The 19,385-nt window shown below is 39.4% G+C and overlaps 1 protein-coding gene across 2 annotated transcripts; it reads right to left on the bottom strand.

Annotated features, from left to right (window-relative positions):
- Positions 1 to 407: 407 nt before the first annotated feature.
- xrcc1 (X-ray repair cross complementing 1) lies at positions 408 to 18,707 on the bottom strand. 2 transcript variants are annotated; one of them, XM_023964320.1, is made up of 18 exons: positions 18,562 to 18,707; positions 18,210 to 18,347; positions 18,023 to 18,115; positions 17,716 to 17,823; positions 17,471 to 17,629; positions 16,741 to 16,815; positions 15,866 to 15,989; positions 14,293 to 14,405; positions 12,811 to 12,973; positions 12,495 to 12,735; positions 11,503 to 11,619; positions 6,788 to 6,869; positions 6,590 to 6,695; positions 3,163 to 3,211; positions 2,025 to 2,161; positions 1,768 to 1,858; positions 1,607 to 1,682; positions 408 to 1,300 (listed from the first exon to the last, which is right to left on the bottom strand). In XM_023964320.1, the coding sequence occupies exons 2-18, from the start codon at positions 18,258 to 18,260 to the stop codon at positions 1,193 to 1,195; spliced, it is 1,893 nt and encodes a 630-aa protein (XP_023820088.1). In that variant the 5' UTR covers positions 18,261 to 18,347; positions 18,562 to 18,707; the 3' UTR covers positions 408 to 1,192. The 2 variants fall into 2 exon arrangements, with proteins under 2 accessions (XP_023820088.1, XP_023820090.1); XM_023964322.1 differs by having other exon boundaries at positions 6,590 to 6,686.
- Positions 18,708 to 19,385: the final 678 nt, after the last annotated feature.

The raw sequence follows: 19,385 nt of genomic DNA, 5'->3' as shown, positions 1-19,385 counted from the left end.
TATTAAGAAATAAAAAATAAAAAAAAAGATTTGACCTGAAAGTGTCCTTTCTAAAAATGAAAAAGGAAGTTGCAGAAGTTTGCACGATCGCATCTCTGACTTGAGTTTTGGTCTTTGTTTCTTTTGAACAGTCAGTTAAAAGAAAGTCAGATCATTTTCGTCCATCCTGCTCTTCCGTCCGGCTTTCCTACCACCTCCCGCCCGCCATCGTTCCAATCCCTTTAACCGAGGAGCAGGGGGCCTGGTGGCTCCAGGCAACAAACAGAAGTAAATTAAAGAGTGGAGACAGGACTGGGGGTCAGAAGTGGTGAGGGTGAAAAGGAAGGAAGGAAGTGTGTCTCAAGCTGCAGATGAAGGGGCTCAGAGAATAGAGAAGAGCAAGTTAGGTAAGAATAAAACCAGAGCCGTGCTTCTTTTTTTATTTATTATGAAAATGAATTAGGTACAACAGCAACAATAGAATAATAATAATAATAATAATAATGATAAAAAAAAGCTTGAGTTAAAAAACTACTTTGTAAGAACCCAAAGCAAACACTATTTCAAACGTATCCACATGAATTATGTTCTTATTGCCATCTCTGGTAGATTTATAACACAAATATTAATAACGCAATAGATTGAACTCTAACACACAAAGAAGAAATGTTCTAAAAAAAAGAAGAAATCTCTACTACTTAAATTCATTTGCAATTGCTTTTGTCTTTAAGGTTGTTTTTTTTGTCTTTCATTGTTGTGTAGAAAAACTAGCAACATCGTTCCTGTGACTTTTGGGTTTCGTCTCATTAATTCAACTGTATTCTGAGTCTTATCACTGCGAGTGGCAGTCAGGACAGGGCGATTACTCTTTCCCCGCGAAGCCTGAGGGGGCCGAGGAGGAGCAGCACACTTGAACACACACACAAAAAACAGAGACCTGGCTTTTTCCATGGTGTCCAAGTGATACGTGGCACAAGAAAACGTTCATTCTACTGTTTGCTTTAGCCTTTAATGGGGAAGCTGTAAATCAATCTATTTAATGAATCCTTGAGGGACAAAACCCATTTTTCTGATCTCTTTAGAAAAGATTAAACCTAAAGGTGTGAAGTCAGTGTAAAGACAGGAAGAGCTGAACCTGATTTATTGCCCTTTTGAGGTGAAACATGGCTTTGCAAACCTCAAGTTTCTGAGGATGTTCAGGGAAGGGTGAGGCTCAGGGGACGACGGTGTAAGGCTGGTAGGGCAGGAGCTTCTGTCGCTCGTTGATGGCATAAATCCATGCAGGCTTCACAAAGTTCAGATTGCTGTTTTCCATCAGGGCCTACAAAGTAAACAGGAAGGAAGAATCAGAAGTTGTACTTTTCTTTTAGAATCTATCATCAAAATGCTAAGATTTAGAAAAGCTTTTATAATAATCTCCTGTACTCCATTCTACGCTATTTATTACTTAATGCATCTCACTAAAAACATTAGAAGGCTCCGATTTGTGATTAGACTAACAGAAGTTCTTTCTCTGTGACTCTTAAAGAGTTTATAGGAACTTTTAGTTTGATCCGAACATAAAAGCATTCAGACACATTAATTCAGGACCCATAATGAACAGAGAAAGGGAATTAAAGAGACTCACATCTTCAAAGGACTCGTGCCACCCTTCACTGGTCACCACAAACTGCACTTTATCCGTCATGTAGTCCTCAATCACCCTGAGGCAAACGCAGCGGCACCGTGAGATGAGCTCACACTTTTTATTAGAATGCGAGGCTTAGGTGGGTTTCATTTATCTCTCACCCATTAAAGGCGACGATGTATCGCAACAGCAGTCGTCTCTCATCGTTGGGGAATTTTCCATACAGGAAAAAGTGCTTTCCACTGAGGAAATCTGGAAAATAAAACAAAAAAAAGGAAGAATCTGAAAACTGAAACGTGGAGGAATCAGAACTTTGATCAATGTGTTGATTCATGTCAACAGTGACAGGTAGAGCGTAAGGAAGCCATCTGTTTCTGCTGGTGGGAAATGAAAAGACGCTGGGAACAGACGGCTATACCTGGTAGCTCGGGGATGGGATGATCCTCCTCAGCTTCAGCGTCGGTGTTTTCGTCTGTCGACCCCCCATAAGGATCCTCCTCCTCCTCCGCTGTCCTTTCTGCCGCTGCTTTCTTCCTCCTGCTCTCATTCTCCACCCTTTCACCACAACAATTCCAATTTATGCCAAACAATGGTCTCAAAGGAAAAAACAATCCCCTGTTCCTGTTGTTTTTTTTTTTATGTTCAGAGAAAAGCTTCACTCATATCTACCTTTTGTTGCATTTCTGCCAAAGTGAAGCCTTTCAGAAGGTTATATCAGTTCTATTTGTAAAGGTTATTAGGCTGGACTTATTACATCAAAGAAACGTATCCACATGAATGAGTCTGATCTATAATGTTTTTCCTTCTGACAAGCTTCTCCAGAGAAAAAGACACTGATCTTTTCCATCAATGCTCTGCTTTGCAGACAGTTTTAGGCTTTTTTTTTACTGATGGACCTGGAAGTCTGAGCTGATTAAAGCAGAGCAGTAAAACTCCTGAAAGGTCAGCCAAAGCAGCTCTTAAAAAACCGACATGGTTTCATCGCATCCCAGAACCAAAAACTTCCTTCAGGGGATTTAAAGACCCACTCTGATGAAAATCGTGTTTTTAGAATGTCCTTGTGGCATTTTTCTGATGATGGAGGACATGAATTGACAAAGATTTACCAGTAAGCTTAAAACTACATTTCGGAGTATTTCTTTATTTCAATAACTGTTAATTAAGAGAAGAACATACACAAGCCCCCCTGCTCCATTCTGATGCATCCACTTGTAAACCACTAAATCCATGTTCGTCTTTGTTTTCCTCGTCTGAGCTGACTTAAAACTGTAACGCTGGATAGTTTCAATACTGATCGCCATTTCTGTTGGACTAATACTGTTAGGTTGGGGGGCTGTAAGCTATAGCAGGAGAGGGTGTAAACAAAGAGATCTCAGCGAATTCCTTATGTGCTGCTGTCACTCTGCCGGAACTGTCCTACAAAAAAAGCTAGAAATTGCATAACAATTATAAAAAGACCACTGAGAACGCTTTTACTGTTGATCAAAAGATGATTGGGGGGGAATCTTTAAGATTGTGTTTTTTAGGAGCTTTACAAGCATGACTCTTAAATTTACCTCTGCAGCTCATCCTCTGTATCCACGCCTGATTCGTCCTCGTCAGCTCCTAAAATTAAAGAGAACATTTGCATGTGAGGTTAAAAAATATAAACATAAATTCATTTTTTTGTCATTATGATAAAAAAAATTAATTTGTTTTTTCTCTGGCTTTATTATTCTTGAGCCCATTGAGTCCACGTTGTCATGACAACGCTGTGCCCTTAAGCTTAAAGCTAATTAAAAATAAGCATGTCTGAGACATAGACCTGCTCTGCATTCCTGACCATCTGGGGCAGAGGTTTAATGTCTCCTGCTAAATCCAGATTTCTATTAAATATACATCAGCGGTTCGATGCAACCTTGCTGGTAACGATGACCATTATCATAAAATCCTTGAGGGGAAATAGAGAAGCAGCTGCCTTTAAAATGCCATCCCCAAGAATGTTGTTTTGTTGGTGGGTCAATGCCTGTTCTTCCTCCTTAATGCTGCACCTCAACACTTCACTTCTGGCCTCTAATTAACATAGAAATGAGGTTCATGTGAAAGTCTCTCTACAGCGATTGCATCTCGCCTCCGACCTGGTTTCTGCCTAAACTGTGTCCTCGGTATGGATGCTGCTCTTGTCCTCTTACCCTAAGTGGCATTGCACCCTCATCCATTTCCAAGTGCCTCACTCAGAAACGTCTAATCTCCAGACTCTCACTTTGTCTTTATCCTCCATCAATTCATTCGGCCCCCTTCAGCGCCAGTGCTGCCCTCTCTTAAGTCTCAAGATTTTTAAGCTAATAGAATGAATCACTTCCCATGAATCACGGCTGACTCGTCTCAGTGCCCACAAATTTGTGATACCGACATATTCATGTGCTTTCACTTATTTGTTAAAAAGAGTGAAAGACAACAGGGGACTATTTTAACAATGTCATGTTCTCAATTTTAAGCGATAAAAGCAATTCTTCTCTAAATCTTTAGAACCTTTAACCCATAAGACCCCTGGGTGACGTCAGTACAGCAGACACATTTCAGAAATGGATGCTGAGAGCTCTTTGTTTACACCCTGTCCTGCCACGCCCGACTTTCAGCTGTTCTGGATTCCATCTGTTGAAGGAGACAGCTGTTGGTAGTTTTGAGGTTTTTAAATGATCCAACTGTCTTAACTATCACTGAAACTGGATGGAGGAATCTTCAAAAACATTACATTCTTTAGGAGCTTCAACATAGTTTCAAGCTTTAAGCTTTTTTATTAAGGATCAGTACTTTATCAATACCACACCAACTTTACAGATTCTTATTTTGTTTTAGATTTAGTGCTTTAATAAAAATCAGTATTTCGAGTGAAAATATTCATTTATATTCATTTACCTCACAAGATACTTGTACTGTGCAGCTGTGACAGGTGAAGCGCTTCATTTAACTACACATCTTAACAAAAATGTCTCCATGAGCAAAATAAAAAAGGATTAAAACCTTAAATTAAAACATTTGACAGATTACTCATCAAAATAGGGCATCAAGGAAACACGTTTCTTCGTTTACCTTCCATAAATATCAGAGAATGTCTCTGCTCTTCTAGTGTTCATAAAGGCCACAAGCGCATTTCAATGGCTGATATACTGATATAGCACAATTCGTACACAAAGTAATTCAAGGTGCTTCTCAAAACAGAAAAATGCATTAAAATCACAATACATCATAGAAATAATCAACGTAAAATTTACTTTAAAAGAAAAAAACAATTTGAAAGTTGATTTAAAAATAAAGGAAGGAAAGGAAAGAAAAGTGCAGATAGGACCTTTCAGTCATATACACGGCTAAACAGAAATGTTTTAAGTCTAGATTTGAACATGAACACAGAAGAGGCCTGTCTTACGACTTCAGGGAGGCTGTTCCAGATTTTAGCTGCAGAATATTGAAACGCTGATTCCCCTTGTTTAGTTTTGACTCTGGGAATCAACAGGAGGCCGGCCCCTGAGGTCCTCAGAGTACGAGATGGTTCATATGGCACTAACATGTCAGAGATGTACTTTGGTGCTCGGCCATGGAGAGACTTGTACACAAGCAGAGCTGCTTTGAAGTCTATTCTTTGAGGTACAGGGAGCCAGTGCAGAGACCTGAGCACAGGACTAATGTGATCACACTTCCTGGTTCTGGTCAGGACTCGAGCAGCAGCATTCTGGATGTACTGAAGCTGTTTTACAGCTCGTTTGGAGAGGCCGGTGAGCAGGCCGTTACAGTAGTCTAACCTACTGGAGACAAATGCATGAATAAGTATCTCCAGGTCTGGCTTTGACACTCTGTTTTTGATTTTGGCAATGTTTTTCAGATGGTAGATAAATCAGAGATTGTGTGACTTTGGAGTGTTTTAATTTTTCAAGAGCAGGAAAGTAAAAATATTGCTCATATATTCCTAGTTTGGATGAGCAACTCTCACTTGGTTTCCCTCACAGGACGCCTTCCTTTCTGTGGTATTTCTGGGATGTTTGCCCCTGTACCTGAATAGCTGCTGCCAACAAGGCCCGTAATTCTCCATTACATAAATTAGTTTATAATGAATGTTCATTCATTCATTCATTTTCTTAACCGTTTTATCCCTTTCGGGGTCACGGGGCTGCCGGAGCCTATCCCGGCCACTTGTGGGCGAAGGCAGGGGGGACACCCTGAACAAGTCGCCAGTTTGTTGCAGGGTAATGAATGTTCATTTCAACAATTCTTTTCCCTGTTTTTGGGTGAATTGAGAGAGTTCCTATTGAAACGTGTAGTTTATAGAGTAATATATTTCAGGATTGTTGTGCTCAAACAATGAAGTGCAGTGATGAAACTGCTTTTAGGCCGCTTTCAGAATCATCAAAGTGATTTACGGCTAAAAGAAAAATATATATTATTCAAAATGTAAATGTCTTTGTGCTTTTTTTAGCAAGTCAAGATGCTTTTTTAAAACTAAAAGGGTGAAGCAGAGTACAGTAGAGAGTGATTCAATTTAAAATAAAGTGTAACCTGCTGCTCAGGATCCAAGAACTTTTTTAAATGCAAAAATATGGAACAACACAAGCAAAATAAAATCACAAGTTTTAAAAACAATATAGTCTATTTTATCTGTCTGGTTCAAAATAAAGACTTTTTATATTTTATTTTTATTCATGATTTTTTTTTCCCTTTATGAAACATTGAGTCCACTGGGTTTCCATTCCTCATAAAAAGCTAAAATAATAGGGTAGAATAAAAAAAACGTCTGTATTTAAAATACTTCCTCTCATGCAATCTTTCATTTTAGGTTTTCAGACATTTCACCTTTTTCCACAGAGCTTTAACTTTTCCCTTATTCCCTAATTCAATTGGAAACTTCTCTCTTCCATGTGAGTGTCTATAAATCAGCCGGACAGGACACAAAAATAGAGAAGAATTTACTATAATTAAATGCAATGTCAGCTCTTTTTATCAAGCACTAACCTGGTTCCTCATCAGTGGATCTAGCGTACTCCTCCTCTTCATCCCTCTTTGCTGGACTTTTCTTTGGGGTGACTTGTATCTCCTTTTTCTGCGGAGTCTGTAGAAACTAAACAGAGTTAAATTGGCTTTTTGCCTTTAATTAAAGTCCCCCCACCCCCCAAAAAAAACAAAAAAACAAAACAAACAAATACAAATCACCTTTGTCTTCACTTCTTCCTCGCTATCTTCGTCTACCTCCATTTCGCTTTCAGAGCTCGACTCGTCTCCATCCATCAAATAACTGAGGGGAAACAGGAAAGAAAATGTGCCAAAGTGATAAAAAGCCAAAGGGAGTCAAAGGCTGATGCGGTAAATCTCCTTCCCATCAGTCTCACTGCCTAAGCCTGATTTAAAGTGCCGTGGGCACACGACAAGTCAGCTAAACAGGAATCAGGGAAAAACTTTGGACATTTGAATTGATCTCTTGACGTTTTCAACACTGACAGAAAATGTGTTTTTAGAATAGCAAAGAGGATTTTGTTTGGGCTAGGGGATCAAACAAAAGCAAATTTAAACCCAAAAAGAAGAAAACAAACCAACTAATACATTAAACTCAAAGGGAATAAACTTATTGTAAATCACATCGAAAATCATCATGGATACTTTGATTATGATCTCTGCAAAAAGTAAGAATTGTGTCTAAAATTTGTAAACAATGCAATATACATTATACATCACATTAATTTATTTCCAGCTATATGGAAAAAATAAATCACGTGCTTTTCAGTAGATGCTAAAATAAGGTAATTTTGGATCTGAAGTGGTTTGATGCATATCTGCATCATTAAGCATAACAGGGTTAAAATGATAAAACCAAGCAAAGAGCAGCTAGATTTAGAGTTTAATGCTGCCTGGAGAAACATTTGTTCACCTAATCCTCCAGCAGCCACAGGTTGAGTTCATGTGATCAGGTCTGCACTCAGTCCAGGAATTCATGATTGTGATCAATGCTGAAATGTTTTCATCCCCCAACAACAGAACGAGTGTGAGTGGATGAAAGTTTTTGAACTGCTGACACCTGGAATTTCACATCTTATGTACAAAGAGCCCATCCATTCATTCATTCATCCATTCATTCATTCATAGAAGACCTTCCACCACCAGCCAAGGAGACCCAAAGTGCTGTACACATGGAGAACAAACAAAGAACATTCTACAATCATAAAAAGCACAAAACCAATTTAAAACAGATATTCAAGCCAACAGAATAACAGGACTAGGCTGATGCTAAAGCACTGAAATGGAGGACTAATTCTTTGATTGCAGTTTAGGATCCAACACAGCAAATGCACGATCTTCTCAAAACTTACATTTGGTTCTGGGAACCATGAACACAAAGTGGTTTAAGGGCTTTAAGGAGGAATATTTTAAAAGCAGACTGGAGAGGTAAGGAGGTGCCGTGCCTGCCAGTGACTTAAAAGTAATGACCAGAAATTTAATAAAAACCAAGTATAGCACTGGTGGCCAGTTTATAGAGACCAAGGTCGGTGTTATGTGGTCAAACTTCTTTGCCCCACTGATAAATCTGGCTGCTTGGTTTTGGACCAGCTGCAGCCTGGCTATTGATGTCCTGGATAACCCGGCATACAAAGAGCTGCAATAATTTAGTCTGGACAACACAGAGGCATGGGTGACAATTTCAAGGCTCGTTTTCGATGTAAAAGATTGAATCCAAGCCAAACGTTGCATCTGACAAAAGCAGGACCTGGTCACAGTGTTTACTTGGAGGTCAAGCTTCAAGGCTGCATCGAGTTTCATGACCACAGACTGTTCAAAAGGGGCACTAGAGAGGAGATCAAGACGGTGATCTTTAAATTACACGACAGAAAATACTTCCTATTTAATCATTGGCTAAATTAAGTAATGGTTTCTTTTTTTAAGAAGAATCTGAGCCAACAGATCTTGGCATTTCTAATAAAGACAAGTGAAATCCCGTTTGTTAGTTGGGTCGACACGCTTCTTTTCAAGGTTTTTTTGTTTCTGTCTGGAGAATTTATGGAAAATAGTGTCACTATTTATGTTTCAGATCAAAGAGCACATATTAAAGCCAAGTTGACTTTAAAATGCCTTATTTTATCAGTTGTCTTGAAAAAAGTAAAACGTTTTGTAACCATTTTGCACCTATATAGAGAGAAGGAGAGAGAGAGAGAGAACTCCCTGATAGAACTCCCATCAACAGATTTTAAAATAATTTTGTGGATCAATTCAGTTTTTATCATCTCTGTCTATTTAGGTATAAGTACTGTATAAGTACTACGAAAAACCTTTCAGTAAATCCAATAGTAATTATTAAAGACCCTATTTTAATCGAGTTCCCAGTGGGTTTTTTATTATGATTTTGACGTTTTCAGCCAAAAATCCCATCTTCCTCTTGAGGCTCAGACACTGCAAAGATGTTTAATAACTTGAGCAACTTTAGATCCCTGGATGGGTGAGTCAACCCCCCCATTCAGCCCCAATTAGACCACTGAAGTCTGCAATCCCCACCTCCTAATGGCGAGGACAATCTTAAAAAAAAGTCCTTGATGACTTACTTGAGTGGCTCAAAGTTAGTTACTTTTGAGACATCTGTGCTTTTAATTTCTAAAACTTCAAACGTAAAAGTACTTTAAAAAATACACATGTGGCCACACCTCACTTCTGATTTACACCCAGATAAAATCCTTCTTTTTTTAAGATAATGGCGACTAACAAGTCTGATGGTAAAATATCTCTAAAACCCACTTCATGCAATATAAATATACATGAGATGTCCCAAAAGATTCCATCTTTGTAGGTGAGCTTTCTTGGTCATTTTCTCCTCTAAAACCTCTGGCTCAATGGCTAATGACTGTGTGTGAAGCATAGCGGGGGTGCTCATTAATGCATACGGCGAGTCGCCAGCACGCGCATCAGGGGCTCAGACGCCGCACATTTACCTCCAGATGCTCAGCGACAGCAGAGTGCCCCGTGAAGCAACAGTTTGAGGGTGAGCGCGTCGATTTGTTTGGCACTTACCATCATCAAAGTAAGTGGTGCTTTTAATTACCCATAGCAGATGCAGGCTTTAAATAAAGGATACATCATCAAAGCTGTACACTCCACAGGCGGCACAATAGGGGTGCTGGGCAGGGGAATGGATTATTCTTACAACAAGAGAAATGGGGGGTGGGGGGGAGAACTGCAGCCATATTTCTCCACTGCTGTCAGAAAATGATGAGAAAGGCGAGCACAAGGGAGAAGGAAAGCCCAGGTTCCACTCAACTTATTTTAACTCGTTTTTGAGAATTTTAAAGGAACTGAGTCCAAAGCCCAAAGCGTTATTTATTTATAACCCTCCGCTCCCTCTTTGAAGGCCCTCTTGCATGGATCATGGGGAAAACTCCTCATCATTACACCGGCTGCCCCGGCCACAAGAGACTCCCACAATCACGTGACACGAGAACTGGTGCAAAGAACGTGATCTGAAGCCTAATTCAAATACAAACCTGAAAATGATTCCATGTTTTGTTTGTCAAATCATTCTGTCATCAATAGATTCAAAAAGAAATTCACACCAGAACATCCAAAGCCCATCGTTAGTAAAGATAGATAGATAAATCCATTAATTATACAACTACCGGTACTCTACCAATGAAATTATCATTGATGTTCCATAAAACCACAACAAACAAAAACATACAATACTGGAAAATAAAAACTTTCCTCTTTAGTATCAGATTATATTTTATTGATTAGGGGTGCAACCGATTACAAAACTCCCAGTTTGAAAGTTTTTCTTTTGTCAAGAGTATAGAGCAAAAGGATTTTGACTCACAAGTTCTCCATTTCTAAATCCCAGTTCTTAATGAGACAAGAAATTCTCGACTGTGCAGATTTTGAGAAAAGCTTGTAGAGCAAAGATAAGTTAAAACAACTTCAGGATAAAATGTCCAAAAGCAAGATTTTAAATCTTTACAAATATCAAATAGCTTGGAGTGTTGATCTGTCTTTAGTGTTACAGCTGATTTCCAAAGACATATTCTCCCCAAAGCCAGACAGAAAGTTCAAAACGTTAAGAGGCTGAGCAAATAAAGGATTTGGAATTTCATCCATCGCTTTATTTGGTTTGTGGGAGAGTTGACATGATTCCATGTGTTTAGCATTGATGTCTGCAGCAAAGCAGTTTCGGAAAATGATTGCAACCCCCCCCCACCCCCCACCCCCTCTACACTCTACAGCCAGCTGTCAGGATTGAAAGGCCTGCTGTGACCCAAAGCACATCACAGAAGGTTTTTGTCCGGACCTCAACAAACTGTGTCAGCTTGTGAATAAGGGGCATAATATATTTCTATTAAAGTCAACCTTGGAGAAACTGGGAGGAGCAAAGCGTGACAGAACAGCCTGATATTACAGCAAAGGCTTATATTGGAAAATACAGGTCCAGGCCAATGAATTCCTCTTCTTTAAAGAGATGAACCTTTATACCTACATTATTCAGTACACAACGATTTCTTCTTTTTTGAGAAGTGCTGACAGAAGACCTTGATGCTGCAAAAGCTCTCCCTGTAATGAGGCATAAAATTAGAGAGCTGCTGGATCTCAGTGGGCTGACTGTGATCACAGCGGGGCTCATCTGCTCAAGGTTACCACGTTCTCTGCAAAAAGTGGGAAGCCCTGCTGCGGGAGACTGTGTGATCCAGAGCCACCGACATGGCTTAAACACAAGTATTAATCAGATATGCATTTGCAGAATAGGCAAAACACATGTTCCAGGCTAAAGCCAAGCGCTCGCCGTGCTCCGGCGCCCTTTTAAAACTGACGCAATGTCCCATCCAGCTGTTCGTCTGGCTGGGTCCACAAACCGGGCCTCTATAAGAGCAGTTTCACTTGAAAGAACAGAACCATGTTCTCACCGCTTAAAGGAGATCTTCTGTTTCCTCTTGTGGCAATCCAACACCCACTCCTTCCGCACGATGATGCCCCCCGCCGATTTCACCTGGCTGTATTTGGGGGTGTTGGCGAAGGCGCAGCTGAGGATTAATGGGGCAACGGGACAGATGTGCACAAAGAAAACACGGTTACATCACTACCGACGAGCCCACAAGGTCGTTCCATCACTCTGGCAGCTTGAAGGAGGCCATCAGACGGAATTTATGTAAAAACTGACACAGATGTTTCGCAATCGCACAATCTGTTTCAGTGATAAAAAAGACAAATGAGGTGAAGGACATCTAAAAAAAATAATAAAAAAGCAACACTAGAAAAGGACTTCTGCATTTTAAAGATAAGATTTCCTGTTTTTTATGACTTGCTGGGGTCATCATGGTCACCCCGCTCTAACACTTGCAACTATTATTCAGAAATATTTAGAGGTCATTGAAATAAGTGAATAAATATCAGCCATAGAACTGGAGGAAGTAAAAAAAAAAGCTTCCTGTTTTTCATAAATAAAGGTGTATTTTGCTTATCTTCATCATATGTTCATATCTTGAAGTGCTGCAGATTATCCAGGAGTCTGTTCTTGGTTTATCTCTTTACCCTGTCCTTGTAAAACCACGTCTCTGCGCCGCCCCTTTCTCCTCAGTCAATTCATGAGTAATGCCTGTTTAATGTGGCAGTACTATAGTTGATGTAAAAATGCAGTTTAACTTAAACCTAAATAGTCAGATGAGCAAATAACACTTCATGGCTGCAGGAAAGCAGCAAACTAATAAACTGCATGAGGTGGATTCCTCATTAGGGAGCTAATGGCCCATTAAATGTAACGTTTGTTGTGTAAAATGAGGATTTTGTCTTGCTTTAGTGCTTATTTCGCTCACAGTGATAGTTCCAAACCCAAGTGTCTGTTGATGTTGATGAAAAACGTAACATTGAGCAAACCGATTTCCCTTTTTTAACTGCTCACATGAGATGTGTGGAGTCGGACGTCCAGTCTGGGCGGTACTTGGCTCCCATCTCCAGGGCTTTTTCTCTCAGCTCCCCTCTGAAGGGGTTTTGGAAGCCGCTTAGCACAAACACGACCCCCTCCATGATCTTCTTGAACGGGACCTGCTGCTCACTTTGGGGTTTGGTTTTTGGTTTGGGTTTAAGCTCCGGTTTAGACTGTACCTCCTTCTTCTTCTCAGTGGATCTCTGAGTGGACGACACTGCAGAACAAAACGACCACAGAAGAAAATGATGAGTATTGGTTTAACAGCATCAGTCTGAATGCAGGGACCTACCTTTAGTGGTGCTTGGGCTGGGCGTAGCGGCTGGGCTTGGCTTGAGTTTGGGCGTGGCGGCTTTGCTCTCAGGAGAACCAGCAGGACTCTTTTTGGTTGAGGGAGAAGGACCGGAGGCAGACAGTCGCTCTTTGCTAAACTCAAACTTTCTTTTTACAGGTGGCTACCAAAAAAACAAAATAAAATAAAAAAGTCAGTTAAAAGCTAAACTTTAGCAGTGTTACACTTCAGCTAAAATGAAGTGAAACCGAATCCACAGAAAATGTGTCCAAAACAAAGTATTTGGGAAAACTGGGCCGGGCGATGTGGCCTAATAATAAAATCTACGTTTTTTTACACCAAATTTGATTTCTGATTTAAAGCCATTTTTTCTCTACCCGTTTGTTTTCTTAAACAAAAATGACAGAGTACTAGAGTTGCACGTTATGAAGAAAACACACGATTTGCGCTATTAATGATCGATATTGCCATGACGATGTAACTTATAACACATGAACAAACAGCAAAATAACCCAAAACATCGTTTCATTTCACTGCAACAGTTTAATTTAAATAAGAGTCAACATAACTTCAACTACACTCCAAATGACCCTCGTCTACATGGGAGGCGAGCTTCTTACATAAAAGGAGTCCATTCGATTGGTCAAACGAAACGACTTTCGTTAGCCTGAGCGTCTCTTAGAGAACAGAACTTCTCCCACTCGACTGGTTTCTGTTTCTGGAGCTAAAACAAATCCGTCCCACTCCTACTTCTGGGATCCAAAGCCTTCTAACAGCTTTTCTAGCGTGCAGGTTGTGGTTGTTGCCCCGAGTCTGAAGTCGCAAAAACAAACCAGTTCCATAGAAATGAAGAAACGGGGGGTCCACATTCCAGATTTTCTCAAAAATAAACTGCAAATTAGAATTCATCAATAAAATCAATTTATCACCCAAGCTTAGTGTATATGGACTTTTTTTAAATTTTTTTATGAAAGAGTATCAGAAAACAAACTTCGGAAAGAGATTGGCAGAAAAGGCAGTTTTTTAATTAGGAAAAAAAAAACTCCCAAGACTAAAACAACGACTCTTCAATAAACCCCCCAGCTGTGGTAAAGTGTCATGTTTCGTAGCTATTTGTGCAAAGACACTGTGATCTTTCCTGCTTTCCATTTTAGTGTTTATTCAGGCAGAACAGCAGAGCAACTTCAGGTTTTTTCAAAAAATACACTTTTATCTAAATCAATCATGTGCAATAAACATTATAATTCAATCATATTTCTTTTCCAAATGTGTTTAAAAATGGAAAAGTTTCAAAAACTTGATTGAACAGCTGCACTCTTTTTTTTATCAAGTTCAATCTTCTGATCTCTACAGATGTCAATCTCCATGAGCCTTGCTACTTTGGCTTCTTCTTGTCTGCATCGCACACAGCTGCCTCTCTGGTCTAAATCAAGCTGAGGGCTCACAGAAGGAACAGCAGAAAATGATGGCGGTGTTTAGTACCTGTGGTGAGGCTGAGCTGGAGGAGGAGGAGGAGGCTTGGCCTGATGGGTGAGGGCCTCCACCTGCCTGCAGAGCAGCAGCAGCGTAACTCAGCTTGTCACTCTGAGGAGACACTGAGGAGGGAACACAGGACCCCCACTCACAATAAATAAACTGATAATACAAAATACGACTAACATTGTTTCAGTTTGGGATATTTCTCTTATTTTACACGAGGGTTGAGAGAAGTCTAAACAAACATCGGATGTGTTGCCTTTTCTGTCATTCATTAAATTCTTGGATGAAGCGATTATGTATAAAACAAGCTCCATCCTGTTCTTTACTTGCTTTCAAACTCATGACCTTTGCTTTAGTTTACTCATCATACCCCATCAGTTAGTCCCGCCCCCTTTAGAAAACACGCTAAGTACAAAGTACCACATAAAGAAACAAACGATTTTGACTTAAAATTCCAATTTATCTGCTATTTTCCTCCCAACAATCAATTGTTCGGTCCTGATGTTTTGAAACAAACTAATCCTAACAAACGTATATCTCTACACATGCAACAGTCAGCCAGCAGGTGGCAGACAAGTTCAAACCCAATCATTTAACAGGGTTGAATGACTCCACAAGCCTTAAGAGAGCAGTCAACTTATGCCGCATTTATACTGCAGGTCTTGATACCCAAATCCGATTTTCTGACTATATCTGACGACCCGCTTACATCATCTTTTAAAAGTGGCCCATATCCGATTTTTGCATTTACACTATACAATGCTGAATATCAAACGTAGACGTTCTGAGGATTCCGTAGCAGCATTTCCGCCTTCCGCAGACCTCCTTCGGACTTTTGTGTGACTGCGGTTGTCATGGAGGCAACGCAGCGACAGAAGGAGGCGTTGCCTTAGACGCTACAGGATGAGGCAGATCCACGAGAGGGGATGCGCGGGAGAGGAAAAAGGAGAGCTGCGCGGTCGGCTTATGTGCTCTCTCTGAGTTTTGAATGAGGAAGTGTTGCAGACGTTGTGCTGTACTAAAAGTCTGATCCAAGCAAAGAAACAAACGGCTTCTAGCCTGTTCCAGAGCAACGGTGTCCCGCTTGATTAGTTACCGTTTGCGTCCAGACCGGGACCGGAAATAACGAAGCCTGAGGCTGAAAGGTAACACGCTGCTGGGGCTCCAGCTGTCCTCGAACAGCAAAATCAGCGCACAAAAGCACCTTAATAAGTCATGTGATCTCAGTTGGTGGTGTCCTGAGTTGATGTCACTGACGTACGACTCGCATTTACTGGGGAATATCCGATTTGTCTGCTTACATGGAAAACGCAAATGCACGTATCCGATTCATTTCTACATATAAATGAGGTCTGAATCCGATCTGAAAAAACGGAATCCATGCGGTTTTTTCCTGCTTACAAGTTCACCGGTCATGTCCGATCTGTGCCACATGAGAGGAAAAAAAATCGGAATTGGGTCACCTCAACCATGCAGTGTAAATGCGGCCCACATTAATTAAGTTACAGAGCTTCTTGTTGGCTGATTTTTTCAAGTAGATCTGAAAAGGATTCTGCCATTTAGTTCATTTCAATACCTTTAGGTGAAGTGCTCGACTTGTTTGCATTTTCTCGGTTAAAGAAGAGACTTCCGGGTTGCAGACTGGACCCAGATGAAGGCGACTCATCCTTTATTCTGAACTGTCCCAGCTTTGTCACTTTCTGAGCGGGAAACACAACGAAGGAAACAGAAGAAATAGGATGGTGGGACTCACAATTTGTGACAAAAAGTTCCAAAGTTGTTTGACAACACTCCCATGTTGGTTTTTCTGGATTCCCTCCAGATTTGTAATTAAAAAACCAAACACATTGCATCTACCACCTTGTGCAGTGGTTCCTCACTATATTGCAGTTCACCTGATGTTTTAATGCAGTTTGTATCCTTTTTTATTTGTTTTTTTAACAGCACATTGTCTTCTGCATCCTAATTGGCTGTATTCCCAAATCAACCTCTTCCATACTGTCTATCCTACACAGAAAGCATTCAGTTTGCCACATTTACATACATCCTCTATCACTAGCATATCTATGTTTTTATTCTCTAACAATGGATTAATGCTTTAATCAATGTTTGAATTTTAAGAGTTTAAACAAGAGAGAAAAGTGTGTTAAGTGTGCAGTTAAGGGGTTACATCTAAAATAGTTTTAAAAAAAAAGACTAACAAATGACACTAATCCAATAACATCACATTGCGTTTATTGAAATCAGAATAGTTTCAGTTTTTGCAAGATTTACATACATTTATAAAACTTAGATGTGATGAAGTGCATGAGTGCTGAGGTGCACCCACTAACACTTGAGATCTTACCATTTTCTTTATGAGAGCGTGTGTTAATAAGGCTAATTTAGTGTTTCCTAACTTTTAAATGGAAAATAAAATAGAAAAAAAAAAGTTAACAGTGGTTTACTTACAGGGGAGGAACTTGGAGGCTCATTTTTGTCAGGTGGAGAGTGGAACTTAACAAAGGCGATTCCATACGCTATGTTCTGTAAGGCACAAAAAAAAAGCTTTCATTTCGGTTAACGGTTAGTCATGAAGCTTCAACACCAAACATGAAGACTTTACTGTTTCCACAAACTGTATTTTGTTTGACAGCCCGGTAAGTTGCGTATATTTTCTTTAAGTTATAGATGTTTATCCCAACACTTTTGCTATTTTTGTTCTTAGTTACGTACACAAGAACTTTGAGTCAATTTAGAAGGAAATATCAACATTAGCTTTTTCTTCCCACTGCTTGTCAAGCAAATAATTAACCTCTTTGAGACAAACCTCACATTTAATGGATTTAATGTGTCATGTACTGTAAGACTGGCAGGTTCATTTCAGTTGGCTGAAGGTGAACCACAGCATGAACCATGTGTGCTGTGTGCACTAAACATATGATAACTTTACTCCCCCAAAGCACTTCAATAAATCCAATTGATCAAAATGACACTTTTATTAACGACAAGGAACAAAACAGATGATATGGAAATGTACCTCGAGCCGCAATTAATCATCCAAAGTTTGCTAAATCTATGTATAGATAGATATTGGTTTTTCTTTTTTTTTCGTGTATTTTTGGTTTAGATTGTTTGAAATAAGCCAAATCCGATTCTAAAAATGGAGATATTTGTTTATATAAATGGTCAAAATCCTCACCTTGTTGTATGGCTGGCTGCAAACAATTTTGACTCTGTCCCATTTCTCCTGAGCTGTGCTCTTCTGCAGCTGGTTGGGTCCAAAGAAACGCACGCGGTTCAGGTTAGATCCGTTACGACTTTCCGTTGGAGACATGAAGGAAGATGTGACGAGAAGAACCTGAAAGAGTTTTTGAAATTAGGGCACATCCTGTTAAGTAACAAAGAGTAAAGATGGGGGGGGGGGGGTATTTTTTGAAGAAATACCTCGTAGTCCTGAGTTTTAGGGGCTGAAGAGTTTGCCACCAGCACCTCAACAAAAGCGGATCCTTCATTTCCAATATCGATACTGTGCACCTGCTCCTCTTTCTCAAACTGAGAAAAGGAATAAGAGAAGGAATAAAATAAGTCAATTTTTTAAAAACATCCAACTTATGCCTGTATTTCAATCATTTTATCTATGGAATGAAGTGGAAAATCATTCAAATCAGCCAGTTTTGTTTTTTGTTTTAACAAACTAAGCTCACATCCGTAACTGAAATGCATTAACTTGAGTGTGAAAGCTAAATCAAACCTGCAGAATGACTGATGTCTGCTTCTCCCCGGCTCTCGCTGCTTTCCACTTTCTGTAGGTGTCTGAGCTCAGCAGGTTGTCCGCTTTGTGAGTCTGTTATATCACAACGAAGAGTGGGTTTAATAAAGCCATGAAGCCACAACTAACTGCTACACTAAAAAAAAAAAAAACACAGCAAACAACTTACATTGTCCTCGGAAGTGCAGGATACGACGTGTTTGAGTTTGATTTCTGGCATTTTGGTATTCCTGCTACTAGTGTTTTTAATCCAATAATCTATCTGTCACTAAGTGTGCCAACCGGGCGCTGTTGTGACTGTTTTAACCTGGCGAGAAAACACAAACGTTCAGCTTTTCGGAGTGACACTAAATAATGCATAGAAAAGTGTTAATTACTGATGTTTGACAGGAGCAACAAACTAACTAGCGAGAAAAAGCTAGCAGACTGAGAAAACTGAACTTTTTCGTGAACAGCCTGATCGTTTTAACAAACTGAAAGGCAAACGTGAATTAATATGTAGCTTCATGATTGACACGTACCCGTTAACTTGACGTTATATTAAACATCACAAAGACCACGGTAGGAATGGTTATTTTAAGGTAAACGTGTCTTATTGTTGCTCATTTTCCCACCAAAAGAGAGCAAATGTCTTCATCCAACGCAACTTCCGGGGGTAGATTACCATCCAATAGGCGCCTTTGTTTTCTTCTTTTACGATAAACTAATGGAACAATAGCGTTGTGTCGCCACCAAGTGGACGGAGGGAGCATAGGTTAAATGACAAATAGCTGAACTTTTACTAATAGTAATTTCAGTAATAATTTTAATAATGATGGGTCATATGAATAATAATATTGATAATGAAATAATAAAACAATAATAATATCAACAATGATGATGATAATAGTAATAATAATAATAATTTCAATATCTTTGGCATCCTTGTGGCAAGACCATTCTTCCACTTTCTCATATTTACACATATAAAGATATTACTATTTTACAGTAGTAAAAAAATATATTTTTATATTAAGAAGCAAAGTTATTTTTAAGTTAGAATATTCTAGCTCTGTTCACATAATCTTTCTACACAAGTAATGAGAAGGTTTGTTACCCAAACATGCATTATAAAGCTTCTTTTTTATTATTTTTTTCCCAAACTGCTTTTTTCCAAACTGTCTTCAGGTAATTTAGATTACCTGACTAAATGAGTTCTGATTTATGCATAATTTTAATCATGTTAACTCCAATTTGTAATTTAATTCATAATGCCTGTCATTGACTTTATTTATATATCTGACACCCCAGCAAAACAAAACCAACAGCAATATTAATCAATAAATATGTTGTTTTTAAGTAGCAA

This window comes from Oryzias latipes, chromosome 16 (genome assembly GCF_002234675.1).
Source record: "Oryzias latipes chromosome 16, ASM223467v1".
NCBI classification, from domain to species: Eukaryota; Metazoa; Chordata; class Actinopteri; order Beloniformes; family Adrianichthyidae; genus Oryzias; species Oryzias latipes.
The sequence above is the reverse complement of the archived record's forward strand: the minus strand, read 5'-3'. Positions and strand labels throughout refer to the sequence as shown.